General features: G+C 46.6%; 2 protein-coding genes across 2 annotated transcripts in view; both read left to right on the forward strand.

Moving 5' to 3' along the window:
* The window catches only part of LOC135902292 (chitinase-3-like protein 1), an 830,286-nt gene that overhangs the window by 787,694 nt on the left and 27,906 nt on the right, over positions 1 to 14,686 (forward strand). The gene's annotated exons all lie outside the window — the stretch shown is intronic.
* LOC135902258 (uncharacterized) lies at positions 1,841 to 4,499 on the forward strand. The gene is made up of 10 exons (XM_065432241.2): positions 1,841 to 1,946; positions 2,290 to 2,346; positions 2,423 to 2,479; positions 2,566 to 2,622; positions 2,756 to 2,809; positions 2,896 to 2,949; positions 3,024 to 3,080; positions 3,171 to 3,257; positions 3,440 to 4,184; positions 4,282 to 4,499. Exons 5-10 carry the CDS (start codon positions 2,768 to 2,770, stop codon positions 4,497 to 4,499), a joined length of 1,203 nt encoding a protein of 400 aa, XP_065288313.2. The 5' UTR covers positions 1,841 to 1,946; positions 2,290 to 2,346; positions 2,423 to 2,479; positions 2,566 to 2,622; positions 2,756 to 2,767.

The following is a 14,686-nucleotide window of genomic DNA, read 5'->3' on the forward strand; positions in this document are numbered from 1 at the left end:
CGCGAAATAGGTGGGGGAAAAGCAGCTGGGGAGCGCCTCGTTGGCATGAGTCTACTCAATTCACCGTTTGAATCAGTCCGAATTCCTGACATGCCTTGAGACTAATGATGGCATGGGGACCTTTCTTCACAATAAAAAAATGGCTGTGGCTTAGCTAAGGTTAAGCCCAGGATGCGAAGCATACTAGCCTTTATTAAAACGCGACAGCGTTAAGGAGCTCGTGTCGCAGAAAAGCCTGTGTCGTCGGCGTCGGCTCAGGCGTGCGGCGCTTGCTCGGGCGCACATTTCATTGTCGCGCCGAACGCTGCGTTGCTCGACGCTCACCGCGTCCGATGCGGGGCGCGTAGTCGCTGCGCCGTAGCAAAGCCACCTAGAAACAGTCTCTGGCCCAAACAATGAAACGTTCCTTTCCTTCGAGCGCTTCCTAACCTTACGTGAGGCCTCCTTACAGCGAAGGACCGATGGAGGAAGCAAGCATACTCTGAAAGCTCCCTTCACCCGTCCTCACGTAAGGAGCGGTTGCCGCCATGCCTGGGTTCGAGATTATCTCTTAAAAGCTTTAGGCGAACACCAGAACACCCCTATTCAATAAAAAAGGTTGTATCGTGGCACAATCTCTAAGTTGATGAGCTAATATACACGATTTTACGGAGAGAGCGGGGATACTCTCGAACCAGGAGCACTGCGTTCGATTCGCCGTTTCCGTTTCCGGTAACCCAGAGTGGCCCTCTTGCATTGGGCTGTTAAATTTGCTCGACAGAAGGTGACGCGTGGCTGTTTAAATGTGTTTTCTCCTTTTTGCGTGCGCAGGTTAACAGTAGAAATGCCTTTCACCGCGCCTACGTCGTCCGGTCAGCACTGTGTAGTGGTGGGTTGTGGCAACAACCAGCGAAAACGAAAGAATATCGCGGATAGCTTGTGCGAAAAACACGCTGTGAAGAAGGAGCAATGTGGTTGCGATATGTTTCTGTTGCACCGCTTCCCCGCGAACGTCGACTTGGGTCGTCAGTGGACTTCTCTGATAAACAGGAAAGACTTCGTGCCAAACAGAAATTCACGTGTGTGTTCTGCGCATTTCGTTGATGGAAAACGCACGGAGCAAAACCCGCTGCCGATGCTGAACTTGGGTTACCAGCGAAAGGTAAGTGAACACTTGTTCATCGCTACCTGACCCGTTCTAAAGCACCGCATTTCGTATAATTAGTGCCTTAGACATTGGGCCTTTACAGCTCTAGTGAAAAAGCTTTGAAGTCATGTACCGTAGCTTGTAGCTATTTCTGCCCCTCGATTTCTGCCAAACCTGAATATGAAACGTGCCGCAGTTTCATGCTCGATAGTGGTGCTGTGAAATGTTACAATTGAGCTAGGCTTCATGCTATCAGTGCGGACATATCTAACTGGTGAGACGTTAACTTTTTAAATCTTCGTCGCTTCGCTTGTCCGTGGCGCTCTATCAGCAATTGTTGCTGAATCGAAGCCTCCGTTCCTGGCTGCGATAATAGATTTGCTGCGGTTGCCTAGCGGTTAAGGCGTTTCACTGCCAAGGCCGAAGTCGCGGTGCCGATACGCAGCCGAGGCGGCGACATTTCTATGGAGGCAAACCGCAAAAACGCTCCCGTACTAATGCTTGGGTGGTCTGAGAACTTCGCGTTGTCAGAATTAATAAGTTCGTCTCTACTGCAGTGCGTTTCATAATTTTGTAAATGGCTTTGGCACATAAAACCCACGAATCTTTAGCTGCGATAATAAAAAAGCTTCGTAATATTTCAGGTTATCTTTGGGCGCAGACGCCTGAACCGTGACGAAAATACGCCAGCACCAACTAAGCGAAAGGCAAGTGTACAGATTGTTGTCACTGTGTGGCTGATAATGATTTATTTCCATTCCAGAGAAAAACAAGCAGAGACACACGAGATGAAGAGTCACGTCAGGTTCCTTCGCAGAGTGTAAGGCTTTTCTGTGGTCTAATTTGTCAGAATTTGGACATACCAGTGAATTGAACTATGGAAAATAGCCAGTGTGTGTCGTTATAAGAACAATGTAGCCAATTAGTCACGAGAAAGATTTAAGTATGCTGCGTACCACACTAGGGGAACATATTTCGTTTGTTAAACAAGCTTGTCTTTGAGAACAAGAACTTAGCTAGTTGATGTTTTGCCTACAAATAACTTCACTTACTTGAAATGCCCCAACTAGGTCTTTCCTGCGCTGTGAAGTGTTCATAACTATGTAGGCCAGCGGAAGTTCTGTCAATGCAACAGGTTTAAAGCTATTGATGTGTTTTTACAGGTCACTTATGATGCACAAGCTTCCACATTCACCTCTCTTTTGGACAGTTTGGAATATGTGAGTAGGCATTCACTGTCTTGACATACTATCACTGAGAATATGTGCTCACTGTTATGTGTCCTACCCATACCAGGTTGGAGATAGTGCCAAGACAATTCTAGACAGCACTTGTGCATGTCAGGAGACAGAAGTAAGCAATCATGCCAACAGCTTAAGCTTACAGGTACACCAGACACGATAAAACCATGCCAACTGTTGCTATCATTCTCTCAACAGGAGACTTCCCACAGTGAGCCTGCAGTGTTCACTGATGCATTTGAAAGTGAACCAGCTGTAAGTGACCTCCTGCACCACTTACTGGCACAAGTGCTGTTCAATTCTTTACACATTATGAAAGAGTGAGCAGTCGTGCAAATTCTTCTGCCTCCTTATATTGTCATATTTAAAGATAACTCAACTTCAACAGGCTGCAGCACACATGGAAACCACATCATTCAACAATGTTTTGGGGAATGAAGGTGTAAGTGCTCACACAGCCAGTCTAGGCTTCTGAACACGGTGCCTGTTTAAGAAGTACACACATTCACATGGTTTCTCCTTTCATAGGCTCAGTGCAATGAAGATACGTTTCCCAGCTCTGGCACAGTTTGTGAACCAGATGTGAGTGGTCAGGACAATTTAGGCTTTTTCATATGCTGCTTCAAGTGGAACTGAGCTGCCAATTTCTTCTGCAGGTTTCCCTTCACATTGGAAATTCACTAGTCAGATGTACATTGGATAAGGCACCAGATGTGAGTGTACAGGCACTGTCCTCTCCACATGATCATGTCTACTTCCTGTGTGACACTGCAGTGATGACTGCTGCTGTGCTTTGTTTACAGGCTTTCACTTATGGTGTAGCTACTCCAGACAGCAGTGTTGCAGAAAATGAAGTTTGTGGGAGCTTAATATCAGATCACGAAGTTGACGTAAGTATGCACACAGATTATTTGAGTTGCCAGATGACGTGTTTAAGTTTCTCACAAAACTGTCATTTTGTAAGAATCACGTAAGCAAAATCGAGGACATCATGACAAGGAAAAATACAAAGGTAATATTTTGTAATGTTAACGTGTTCTACATTATGACATGCCTTTCCGCTTTCTTGTAGGTGATGAAAGATAGCTCCACACAATGGGAACTGCCACCAGCTGACCATTCCTACACCAGCACAAGACTTTCTATGACCATGAGAACTATTTCCTATCGAACACTGACCAGTGATGACATTCTTTTTTACACTGGCATTTCTGTGGCTGCATTTGACAAGCTCGTGTCAGCACTGAAGACTCAAGACAAGACAATTCGCAAGCTCTTGACCATCGAAGACCAGCTGTTATTGACACTCATGAGGCTTAGACTTGGCCTCCTTTGTGGAGATTTAGCAAGACGGTTCGAGGTCTCTGTAGCTTATGTTTCTAGAACATTTTCGAGAGTGCTGGACGACCTGGTGAAGATCATGCAAGAAGTTGTTGTGTGGCTTCCCCGCTCAAGGTTGCGGGCAAGCATGCCCGAGAGTTTCAGAAACAGCGAGTACAGTCATACAACATGCATATTCGACTGCACTGAAGCACTAATGCAAAGGCCACGGAAACTGATGGCCAGATCCCAAAGTTACAGCCAATACAAGGGTGCAAACACGATGAAATTTCTTACCGTCATAGCACCAAATGGATTTATAATGTTTGTGTCAGATGTGTATGGAGGCAGGGCATCAGACAAATACATTGTAAAGACATGTGGAGTAGAAGAGTACCTCCTTCCAGGTGATGGGATAATGGCAGACCGTGGTATCAAGCTTGACCCTTATCTTGAGGCTCAAGGGATTAAAATGAACAGGCCTGCATTTACAAAAGGTAGGTGTCCACAATAGTATTTTCATAACCTCCATAAACTTAAGAGCTACACAGTAATTACATGTACATGACTGCCTCTTCATCTTTTTTTTCTCAGGAAAGGATCAGCTACCTGAAAGTGAAGTCACCGAAACTAGGCGCATCGCATCGCTACGAATTCATGTTGAGCGGGCAATCAACCGAATCAAGACGTACAGAATTTTCAAGCAAGTACTGCCCATCAAGTCAAGAAAGTATGCCAGCAAAATTGTCCTTGTTTGTGCAGGACTCTGTAACCTTAAACGACCGCTCATCAACGAACAGACAAAAACATAAATGTCCCGTGTGTACTTTAATTTAGCCTTAAGCACTCTGAGAAGCGAGTAGGGTAAACTTCACTAATGCCGTTTTAAAGCGAAAGCTTTATTGGCCTGGACTTGCAATCAAGATTAACCAAGGCTAACCATGCTATGCCTTAGCTTTTGCTACGTATATACTGGCATAGCCGAGCTAAGCCACTGCCAATTTTTTTGTAACCTCACTGGTTTCGTACCTGTGAAGCTTATGGAAGTGATTTGAAGCCAAGGTGTTAAAATGTGGTTGAATGTTTTGTTATTCATTCAATATACTTGGATGGCTCCGATGAAGCAGACATTATGAACAAATAAAATTTCACTTGCTCATCACAAATTGCAAATCTCGTCATACTTTTTGCACATAGCCAGCTTTTTCTTATAATGTAGGTCCTCAAGGCGAGGCAGGAGATGCAAAAAGTAGAATGTTTTGAGCCTCTTCAAGTTCTGTTCAATGTACCGTGTGTCAATAGGCACATTTACAATGACATCACTTTCAGCCGACCACACATAAAAATAGCAGGTGCTTTTGCCACAGCAAAACATGGTAAACTGCACTTGGTCATAGTAACCATTTTTGCCACCTGGACAAAGCACAGGTTCCCCATTCACAAGCTTAACATCATATTTTCCCTTTTCAATTAATACCGTGCAATCTGAAACTGTGGGACACTTGATCTCAACTAGAGCATCATCAGCACAGATGCCATCAGGGCTTGCAGACAGCCAAGGATGTGTACTGCTCACTACCATACCCGACTGCGCTACAGCCAAACCAGTCTTCCTCGTAAATGCTACTCTTGCAATGGCTTCATACTTCAGCCCATGCTTTGTGGCAGCATTACCGGTAAAGCCTGAATTTGAAAGCGCAGAAACAGCTTTCGAAGGATCAGTGCTTTCCCTTTTAGGAACCCGCTTCACATTTGATGCAGTTATGCGAAGGCGCCTGGCCATGCGCCATAGCGGGCACCCCTGTTCCCTAGTGGCAAATTCAAGGGAAGCCCGTCCTTCATTCGAAAGCATAACAAACTTTTGATAAAATACTCTGCAAGGGTCGCAGCCTTTTGGGAGTTCCGAAGGGTCTGCATGTGAGTGGCGAGGCTGGCTTGGCAGATCAGTAGCACGTGGGTCCCAAGCAGCCGCATTCAATGTACTATGAAGCAAGGTACCTGCAAGATATAAAGCAATTACACACAATTCACACTGCACTGTGCCGGCTAACACCACTTGTATATATAATGATGTGCAATAACCAAACATGATATCTACTGTATTTGACAGGCACCAACACCTATCGCAATCTGCATTACCATTATGTTAAATAAATGGCAACAAATAACCCGTCAGTCTCCTATCGTATGCGTGTCGATGCCAAAAAACATACTGATGCCATACAGTGGCAAAAAAAATGTAGGGTTTCAAAGGAACAACCGCCGCTGTAATTTTAAGGCATTTCACTTAACACAACTGCACTCATTTCATGTTGGAAGAAATGTGCCCTCACCAGGAATGTTGAAGAGATCTGAAAATGGTTTCCTCCCAATGTGGTTCATCAGCTCTACATCATTTCCGAAGTGACGAAACTTTCGTGTGGGTTTTGGGGCCTTGTTTTCGGAGTCCACAGTTCGTTTTTGCAGCTTAAAGTCCATATCTTCGAGCAGGACAGGTTCCACATTCCTCTTTGTTCCCCTGTTCCACTGAGCTGTTCGGTCAGTACATGATGTGCCGGTCATTCCCGAGGCCACAGCCATATCAACTTTCCAAAGTATTGCACCAACATGGCTGCAAACCCTTGCTTTCCCAGCCATACACGAGCAACCAGCAGTGATCACCTGTCCGGTGTGCCTTACGCAAGCCCATGCTGTCCAAGGCTTTTGATTTATGGCCTGCGATGGTCGAACATCCGCCTTGAGGTACACTAAGTCTGCGTTAACCTTGTGACAAAGCACCTGGCCCACCCAGCCACTCTGTACAAAATTGTAGGAGTCTAGGCTTTTGTATGCCTCAGCTTCTTTGAGGTCACACGCCTTGCTCTTGATGAGGTAGCACACAATGTGGGCACTAGACACACTTGGCCATGCCTTGACATCGTCCACCCAGCTGTTGACAGACATTGGGTGCACGTAAGTCACTCCATCTGAAAAATAGGTGACATCAATCAGTGAGTGAATATGCAGGCTAAAACTAGAACGCTGTAAGAATAACTAATCAAGCTTCCTTGCGCACAATATTTACATATACTGCAGCAACAAATACAATGATTAAAAATTATATTCTGAGGGTTTACGTGCCAAAACCACGATTTAATTGCAAGGCACGCAGTAGAGAACGACTCAGGATTAATTTTGACCCCTTGGGTTTGTTTAACGTGCACCCGATGCACAGTACACGGGCATTTTAGCATTTCACCCCCATCGAAATGCGGCCGCCGCGGCCGAGAATTGATCCAGCGTCCCCGGGCTTAGTAGCGCAACGCCATGGCGCAACGCGCTACGCCACCAGGGTGGGTTATCAAATACAATGGGAACATGCGATGGAAGAATACAGATCATCGATCTCATATGTGTTAAACTGCGAGATAACCCGCCGTGGTTGCTCAGTGGCTATGGTGTTAGGCTGCTGAGCACGAGGTCGCGGGTTCGAATCCCGGCCACGGCGGCCGCATTTCCATGGGGGCGGAATGCGAAAACACCCGTGTACTTAGATTTAGGTGCACGTTAAAGAACCCCGGGTGGTCGAAATTTCCGGAGTCCTCCACTACGGCGTGCCTCATAATCAGAATAATCAGAGTGGTTTTGGCACGTAAAACCCCATAATTTAATTTAAAAAAAAAAACTGTGAGATGCACTTGGAGGCGACATTGTCATGCCCGTGGCTCAGACTGCAACGTCCCTACATTCCCTTCATTAAAACATGAAATGCTGTTTGTAGTGGGGTACTCCAGATTACTTTCACCAGCTCGGCTCCTTTAGTGTGAACACAACGCGCGGCAGTGGACGCTGCGGCCGGCCTTAAGCCCAACAGCGCAACACCATAGCCACTGCGCTACCGCGGAGTGCTCGTTTTTCTGAGACGGTAGATATCGCTTCGTTCCCACATCGTTTCCATTTATTACGCGAGATGAGGCTTCGTAGCACGCCAGCGATGCGGGCGGATTATTAGGACTGATAGACGGCTTTCCGCGATCGCAGATCAGTACAAACTGCGTCGTTCCGCACATGTCTGAGTGGAAAGCACTTGCGACAGAGAGCGAAGATTTCGGTAGGACACCGTCGCGAAGCGATCCTAAGCAGCTTGGTTGCAGACCAGTCATGCGATAAGATCTTGTTCATAGCAGGATAGCGAGCGATGGGAAGATGCGGTGTCCGCGCCGCCACAAACGTGCGAGCTGACAGCTGCTGCTAACACTCCCGTTCAAAGTACAACTCACAGACGCACCTGTATGTAATTGCTGGCTGCGCGATCACGGACACAGCGAACGATGAAAGATAGCATGCATTGTTTATTCTACGCGAAATTCACGCGCAAAACATTGCGAGTTGAGCGCACACACTTACCGATGTCGATCGTATCCCCAGCCGACAATGTGATGGGCCCGCTGGCTCCTGGTTGCGTGCTGCTGTTCGTTGTGGCCACTGTGGCCATTTCCTAGCAGCGATGAAGACTTCGCGAGCAGAAAGATGCGTGTGCAACGCGCTAACAAAAATTCCGCAGGAATTCACAGACACAAACGTCGGCACACCTCATACGAACACGTTGCCAAAAGGCACTGCCGGCGCAGTTAACAGCCCAGCATGGCGCGGCAATGACGCTTCCGGTGAAAGCCGACAGGTGGCGCTAGTATGATGCATATGGCGGCGCCCAGCTGCCTTAGGTAAAATAGTCTATAGAGAAGCGTGGACGCTATTTTTTAGTTTTGTTTACTAAATCTAAAGAAGCAGTGCATTACAGTGCGAAACTTGATGTGCTCCAGCAACGCTGGCACGCCGGCGTCGTGCAACGCCTAGCAACGCTTCCATGCCGCACGCGTGACTGAAAGGAACGTGCCTGGCAAAACGTACCGTGCTCGCGCTTCTCCGAAGGTGGGCGACAGCACGCACGCGCAAGCAAACGTCACGTGGTTAAGCAGTGAGGCGAAGCGCTCGTTCAGGGCCAGGAGCGGCGTAAGGACGCATGAAGGTATCTTGGCCCAAACAATAAAACGTTCCTTTTAGGGGTGTGCGAATATTGAAATTTTCGATTACGAATCGAATACGAATAAGGCGAAGAACTCTCTTCGAATATCGAATCGAATATCGAATACATGTGTAGTATTAAAAAATTGCAAGAGAGGTAACAATAGCTTTATTACCCTTTTAAAAATAACATTGCATTTTACAAGGTTGCTTCAAATTAAAGAGGTACTCAATTATAGATAATGGACTCAGGTAATGCCCTCAGTCAGGTAGAACGCTTGTTACAGATTGTCGTGAAGGAAAATTAACTGCTCAATATGGCCAGAAAGTAAACGCTCTCTATGCACTGTCACATTTCTACCGGTAGAAAAGACTCTTTCACTAGAGACTGAAGTGGCAGGGATCGCCAAGTACTTCCGGGCGAGTGCACTTAAAAGCGGGTACCTGAAGCGGCCAATGGACTGCCACCACTCACAAGGATTCATGCCCCTTTCCAGAAGAGGCTTTTGCGCGTAGTCTGTAACTTCCCTCTCAGGGGCAGATAGATGCCAAATGTGTCTTCTCTTTGTTCATCACTAGATCGTCAAAAGCATTCCGTACACTCGATGCCACCAGTGGACACGAAGTCGACGCTGGCACGGCGGTGTCCCCACGGTGTTCCACGACAGCTTCCTGGAGCTCCCTTGTCACAAGGTTTTTCAGCCAGATCATCTGACCAGATGCCTGATGAACTGTGGCCACAAAGCGCGGATCAAGAAACATGCCTAGGCTGGCCACTTCGTCAAATTTCCACTCCGCACAAAGAGCCTTGATACATTTTGAATCAATGTTAGCAAACCCTGAGTTGCCTTTGCAACCTTCAAGGCAATGGGGCATTCCAAAAATAATTGGAATTATAAAGCTTGGTGAAAAAGAAACCGAAACTGATCATGTCTCAAATGCCTGAAGCAGATAGACTGAAACAGAGCATACAGATAATGGCAACTCAGGGTTGCAAAGGCAACCTTGAGTTGCCTTTGCAACCTTCAAGGCAATGGGGCATTCCAAAATAATTGGCATTATAAAGCTTGGTGAAAAAGAAACCGAAACTGATCATGTCTCAAATACCTGAAGCAGATAGACTGAAACAGAGCATACAGATAATGGCAACTCAGGGTTGCAAAGGCAACCCTGAGTTGCCTTTGCAACCTTCAAGGCAATGGGGCATTCCAAAATAATTGGAATTATAAAGCTTGGTGAAAAAAAACCGAAACTGATCATGTCTCAAATGCCTGAAGCAGATAGACTGAAACAGAGCATACAGATAATGAGCGGATCATGCGAAGTTCTCAGTTAATAAACATGTTCTTAGGAGAATGCGGAGCAAGCATACAATTGGTTAATTGCTCAATTATTCGCAGTCTATCCGAATATTCGCCGTTTCCACCGTTATTCGGCCGTCCTCGGATATTCGTGAATTTCCGAACATGCATTTCTCGAATCGAATACGCTTCGAATATGGAAAATATTCGATTCGTATTCGAAATATTCGCACACCCCTAGTTCCTTTCCTTCGAGCGCTTCCTAACCTTACGTGAGGCCTCCTTACAGCGAAGGACCGATGGAGGAAGCAAGCGTACTCTGAAAGCTCCCTTCACCCGTCCTCACCTAAGGAGCGGTTGCCGCGTGCCTGGGTTCGAGATTATCTCTTCAAATCTTTCCGCGAACACCATTATTCTATTAAAAAATGTTGTATCGTCGCACAATCTTTAAATTGAATAGCTAATATAGAGAAGCGTGGACGCTTTCTTCTAGTTTCGTTTACCAAAGTTAAAAAAAAGTTGCGCATTAGAGTGCAAAACTTGATGTGCTCCAGCAACGCTGGCACGCCGGCGTCTTGCAACGCCTAGCAACGCCTAGCAATGCTTGCATGCCGCACGCGTGACTGAATCGAACATGCCTGGCAAGACGTACCGTGCTCGCGCTTCTCCGCAAGTGGGCGACAGTGCGCACGCGCAAGCGAATGCCACGTGGTTAAGCAGTGAGGTGAAGCGCTCGTTCAGGGCCAGGAGCGGCGTAAGGACGCATGAAGGTAGCTTTGGAGCTACCTTATGCTGAGGAAGCACCAAGGAAGCCTTCACCGAGGGCTCCTCAGTAAGGAAGCTTTCAGAGTGACATAAGGTAGCCTCACCCCAATGAAGGCTTCCTTAGTGAGGTAAGGAAGATTTCATTGTTTGGCTTCTTATGCTGAGGAAGTACCAAGGAAGCACCAAGGAAGCCTTCACCGAGGGCGCCTCAGTAAGGAACCTTTCAGAGTGACATAAGGTAGCCTCACTGCAATGAAGGCTTCCTTACTGAGGTAAGGAAGATTTCATTGTCTGGCCCTCTGTAGCACGCCGCAACCTTCGCTTCTCATTCCAACGAGCAGCTCTGTCTCCAGGAGGCATCTCACCTCGTGGGTTTCTAGCAGAGGCAAGCGCAGCTGCTTATATACCGCCGCGACACCGCGAGCGACGGCAGCGACGGCGCGAGTTGGAGCCCCGTTTCTCCTCTGTCGTGACGTCACGGTGTCACGTGGTATTGAAGGCGACACCGCCGCGCCTGAGGAGCTGTGTTGAGCTCTAGTAATATGCTTCGCATAAAATGTAACTTGACGTTCTTGGCCGTTTATGCTCAGGACTTCTGCTGAGACTCCCACATGCTTGATAATGCATCCGTTATACACCGTTAAATGTGCTGTGCTTTTCCTTGGCTCCATTGCTCGATTGGCATGCTTGAACACATACAGAGGTAGTAGGTTGGCTGGCGACCCAGTGTCTGCATTAAATCGCAGTTCTTGGCCGGCAATCTTGCCGCGAACTGTCCAATCTGCTCCCGCGCCGTCAGTTATGCCGCACACGCTGATGTTCAGGATATCGAAGTTATCATCGGCCTTTTGTGCTTCGTCGACTTGGTTTATCTGGCGTCTTCTGCAACATGCCGCGAAGTGGTTCTTTTTGTTGCAAGCGTAGCAAAACTTTCAGCGAGCCGGACGTTCTTCTGGCGCATGAATTCTTCCGAATTGACGGCATCTATATTGTTTTTTGCTGTCTCGTTCAGTTTCTCTCATGTACTCTACTTGTAGCCTTTTCTTCGACCACGATGCATCTTGCTGCGCAGAAACTTCGGCTGCTTTGCTTATTTGGCCAGCTTTCTGCAAGCTCAGGTCCTTCTCGCCAAGTAACCCCTGCCTAAGCTTTTTGTCGTTGATACCAAAGACCACTTGGTCCCTTATCACGGATGGTTCAAGCTCTCCAAAGCTGCAGTTTCGCTTGCTTCTTGAGATTCCACAAAAAGCTTTCAAATGGTTCTGCCTCGTCCTGCACTCGAAGGCGGAAAACGTGCCTTTCATAAACTTCATTCCCTTCGGGGAGAGAGTACTCTTCAAACTTCCTGACCAAACTTTCATAATATTCTTTGTCCTCACGTTCGGCAAACACGAAGATGTTGTACACGTCCAAGGCATCGTCACTAGCTGTGCTGAGAAGTATTGCCGCTTTCACAGCTTTCTTATTTGACTTGTCTGACGACGTCGCTGTGATGGAGAGTTCCAACTTCTGTTTAAACAGCAGCCTGCTTCTTCTCAAGTTTCCGAAAGCTGCAACGGCTCCGGGGGCATGACGGCGTCCCTTCTGCTGCCGAGACTAACACTTCTGACACCATGTATCGTAATGGACCATGTATCGTAAGTAATGGACCGAGGCGACTTCTTGCTGAGCAAATAATGACCAACTGGTCATTTATTCATATGCGTACGTACTTGCGTAGGCAGCGAGGGAGAGTCAAGGAAAAAATTGGCAAACGATACCGGCGCACATGCGCGATATATATGTGTGTGTGTGTGTGTGTGTGTGTGTGTGTGTGTGTGTGTGTGTGTGTGTGTGTGTGTGTGTGTGTGTGTGTGTGTGTGTGTGTGTGTGTGTGTGTGTGTGTGTGTGTGTGTGTGTGTGTGTGTGTGTGTTTGTGTGTGTGTGATGCCATCGTTTTTTCATCCATGAAGGTGTTTGGCATCTTTTACCCGAGGTATTTTTGGCCCTGTATTGGCACTGTGCGTTCATTGCTTTCATTGACTACAATAGCACTTGATTTCTTAACGGTCAATTTAAATCGGAAATTTCTACTTTCCTGAGAATAGATATCAGCCAGAGTTTGCACATCAATTCGTTTGTTGGCAAGCCACACGATGTTGTCCGGATAAAAAAAAACTAAAGGCTGCTGCTCTGCTATCTTGCCCGCCTACTTGTATCAGAGATTACACACGATGGAGATTCCTTCTAGCACTATTTCCCACCTCAAAATATACATCACAAAGAACAGCAGGGATAAAGTGCCCCCCTGTCTCAGTCCCTTGGTGATATCAACTTTCTCCTCCCTCCTGATCTCTTCGCATTCAACGCAAACGATATTTTCTTGGTAAATCTCTGTGAAAAGCCGTATGCAATCTTCGCCTAATCCTTCCCCTTCCAGAATGGCCCACAAAATGTTGCGGTCTACGTTGTCATACGCATATGTAATGTCTAAAAACGCCACATGTAACGGTCTCCTTTCTACTTTGCATGCTTCAATACACTGAGTCTGGACAAGTTATCATCCAGACACTTACCTGTGCTGAGGCCGCTCTGAAGTTCTTCCAATATACTATTATAGTATGCACATGCTTGTATCTTTCGTTTAATCGCCTGTATTGCTAACCTGTACATTACCGATGTTGTGGTCAACAGATTGTGGGAGTGAATTCTACCTTTCTCCCCGTTACCTTTGAAAATTGAATTCATTGTAATTTGTCGCCAACTGTCTTCTATTCGCCTATATTTAAAGGCTTTTTCTACTGCTTTTCACAAAGCTTCCTTACTTTGTGTTCGTAGTTCATTAATCAGCCTAACGGGAACCTCATCTAATCCTGGGGCTGTGTGCTTTAGAATTTCCTCTTCGGGTTTGTTCCAGTGGAAATATTTCAGCAGCTCCTTTTTCATATGGTTCTCTTTCGTGCTCTCTTTTTCGTCAACTACAACCTCGCCAGTGCCTCGGAAAAATTTAGCTGTTATTTTTGGATGTAATCTAATGCCGCTTTCTATTCCAGTTTGTTTCCATTTTCCTCTAGGATACTGGCCCACATGAAATCAGATTCCAATGATGCCCATGAACTTTACAACACATCTGGTAATCATAAGTATATTCTCTCAAGCTTCATCAGTATTGCAGTGTAGAAATATCCTTAATATTCAATTGGCTCGATCTTTTCAATACCAAAGTATACATTGGAAAGTTAAACATAGAACAAATGTGCGCAAACTCGCAAAGTACTAACACTATGATCGAAGAGAAATATGCGCCAAAACAGTGGCCAGCAAGCGCATTTGTAGCACAAAACGCAGCAACTTATAAGGCAGAGGTTACCAGATGAGCTGCCAAGCATGGCGCTGGTAACGCGCATAAATTGTACAAGAAACTTTTTATGCCATACTCTAAGACAGTAGCTCATTTGATAACGTCCTGTACAGCGTATGAATGTTCCTGACTCAGAGTACAGTGCATTTAGAAATGTGTCGTCTTGTTAGGGAAGGGTGAACGGAGAGAGAGACTAAGAAGATCGCGAGACGCTGGCTGCTGCGTGTTGTTACTAGTCAGCCATTTTAACCCAATTGACTCTCCTTGTATATACATTGTAAATACAGTCTTATACTCGACAACATCCCCGTAACATATCGGTGGGAGGTGCGGGTTACCACAGCTGGAAACGGATCTCCGCAGCGCAGGTCGCATCACCGTCCTCACAATGAATGAGGGTCAGCACTCTGGATCAACGTCGTTGCCTCCTCCAACATCACCATCGCACGCTACATCGCTGTCCCCTTCGGTTGTGGTTGTGCAATCCAAGGATCCCGGAACATTCTGCGGGGCTGATGGCGCCGACGTTGAAGAGTGGGTGCCTATGTACGAACGTGTGAGTGGAATCAACAGATGGGGACAACAAGTT

This window comes from Dermacentor albipictus, chromosome 6 (genome assembly GCF_038994185.2).
Source record: "Dermacentor albipictus isolate Rhodes 1998 colony chromosome 6, USDA_Dalb.pri_finalv2, whole genome shotgun sequence".
Taxonomy (NCBI): Eukaryota; Metazoa; Arthropoda; class Arachnida; order Ixodida; family Ixodidae; genus Dermacentor; species Dermacentor albipictus.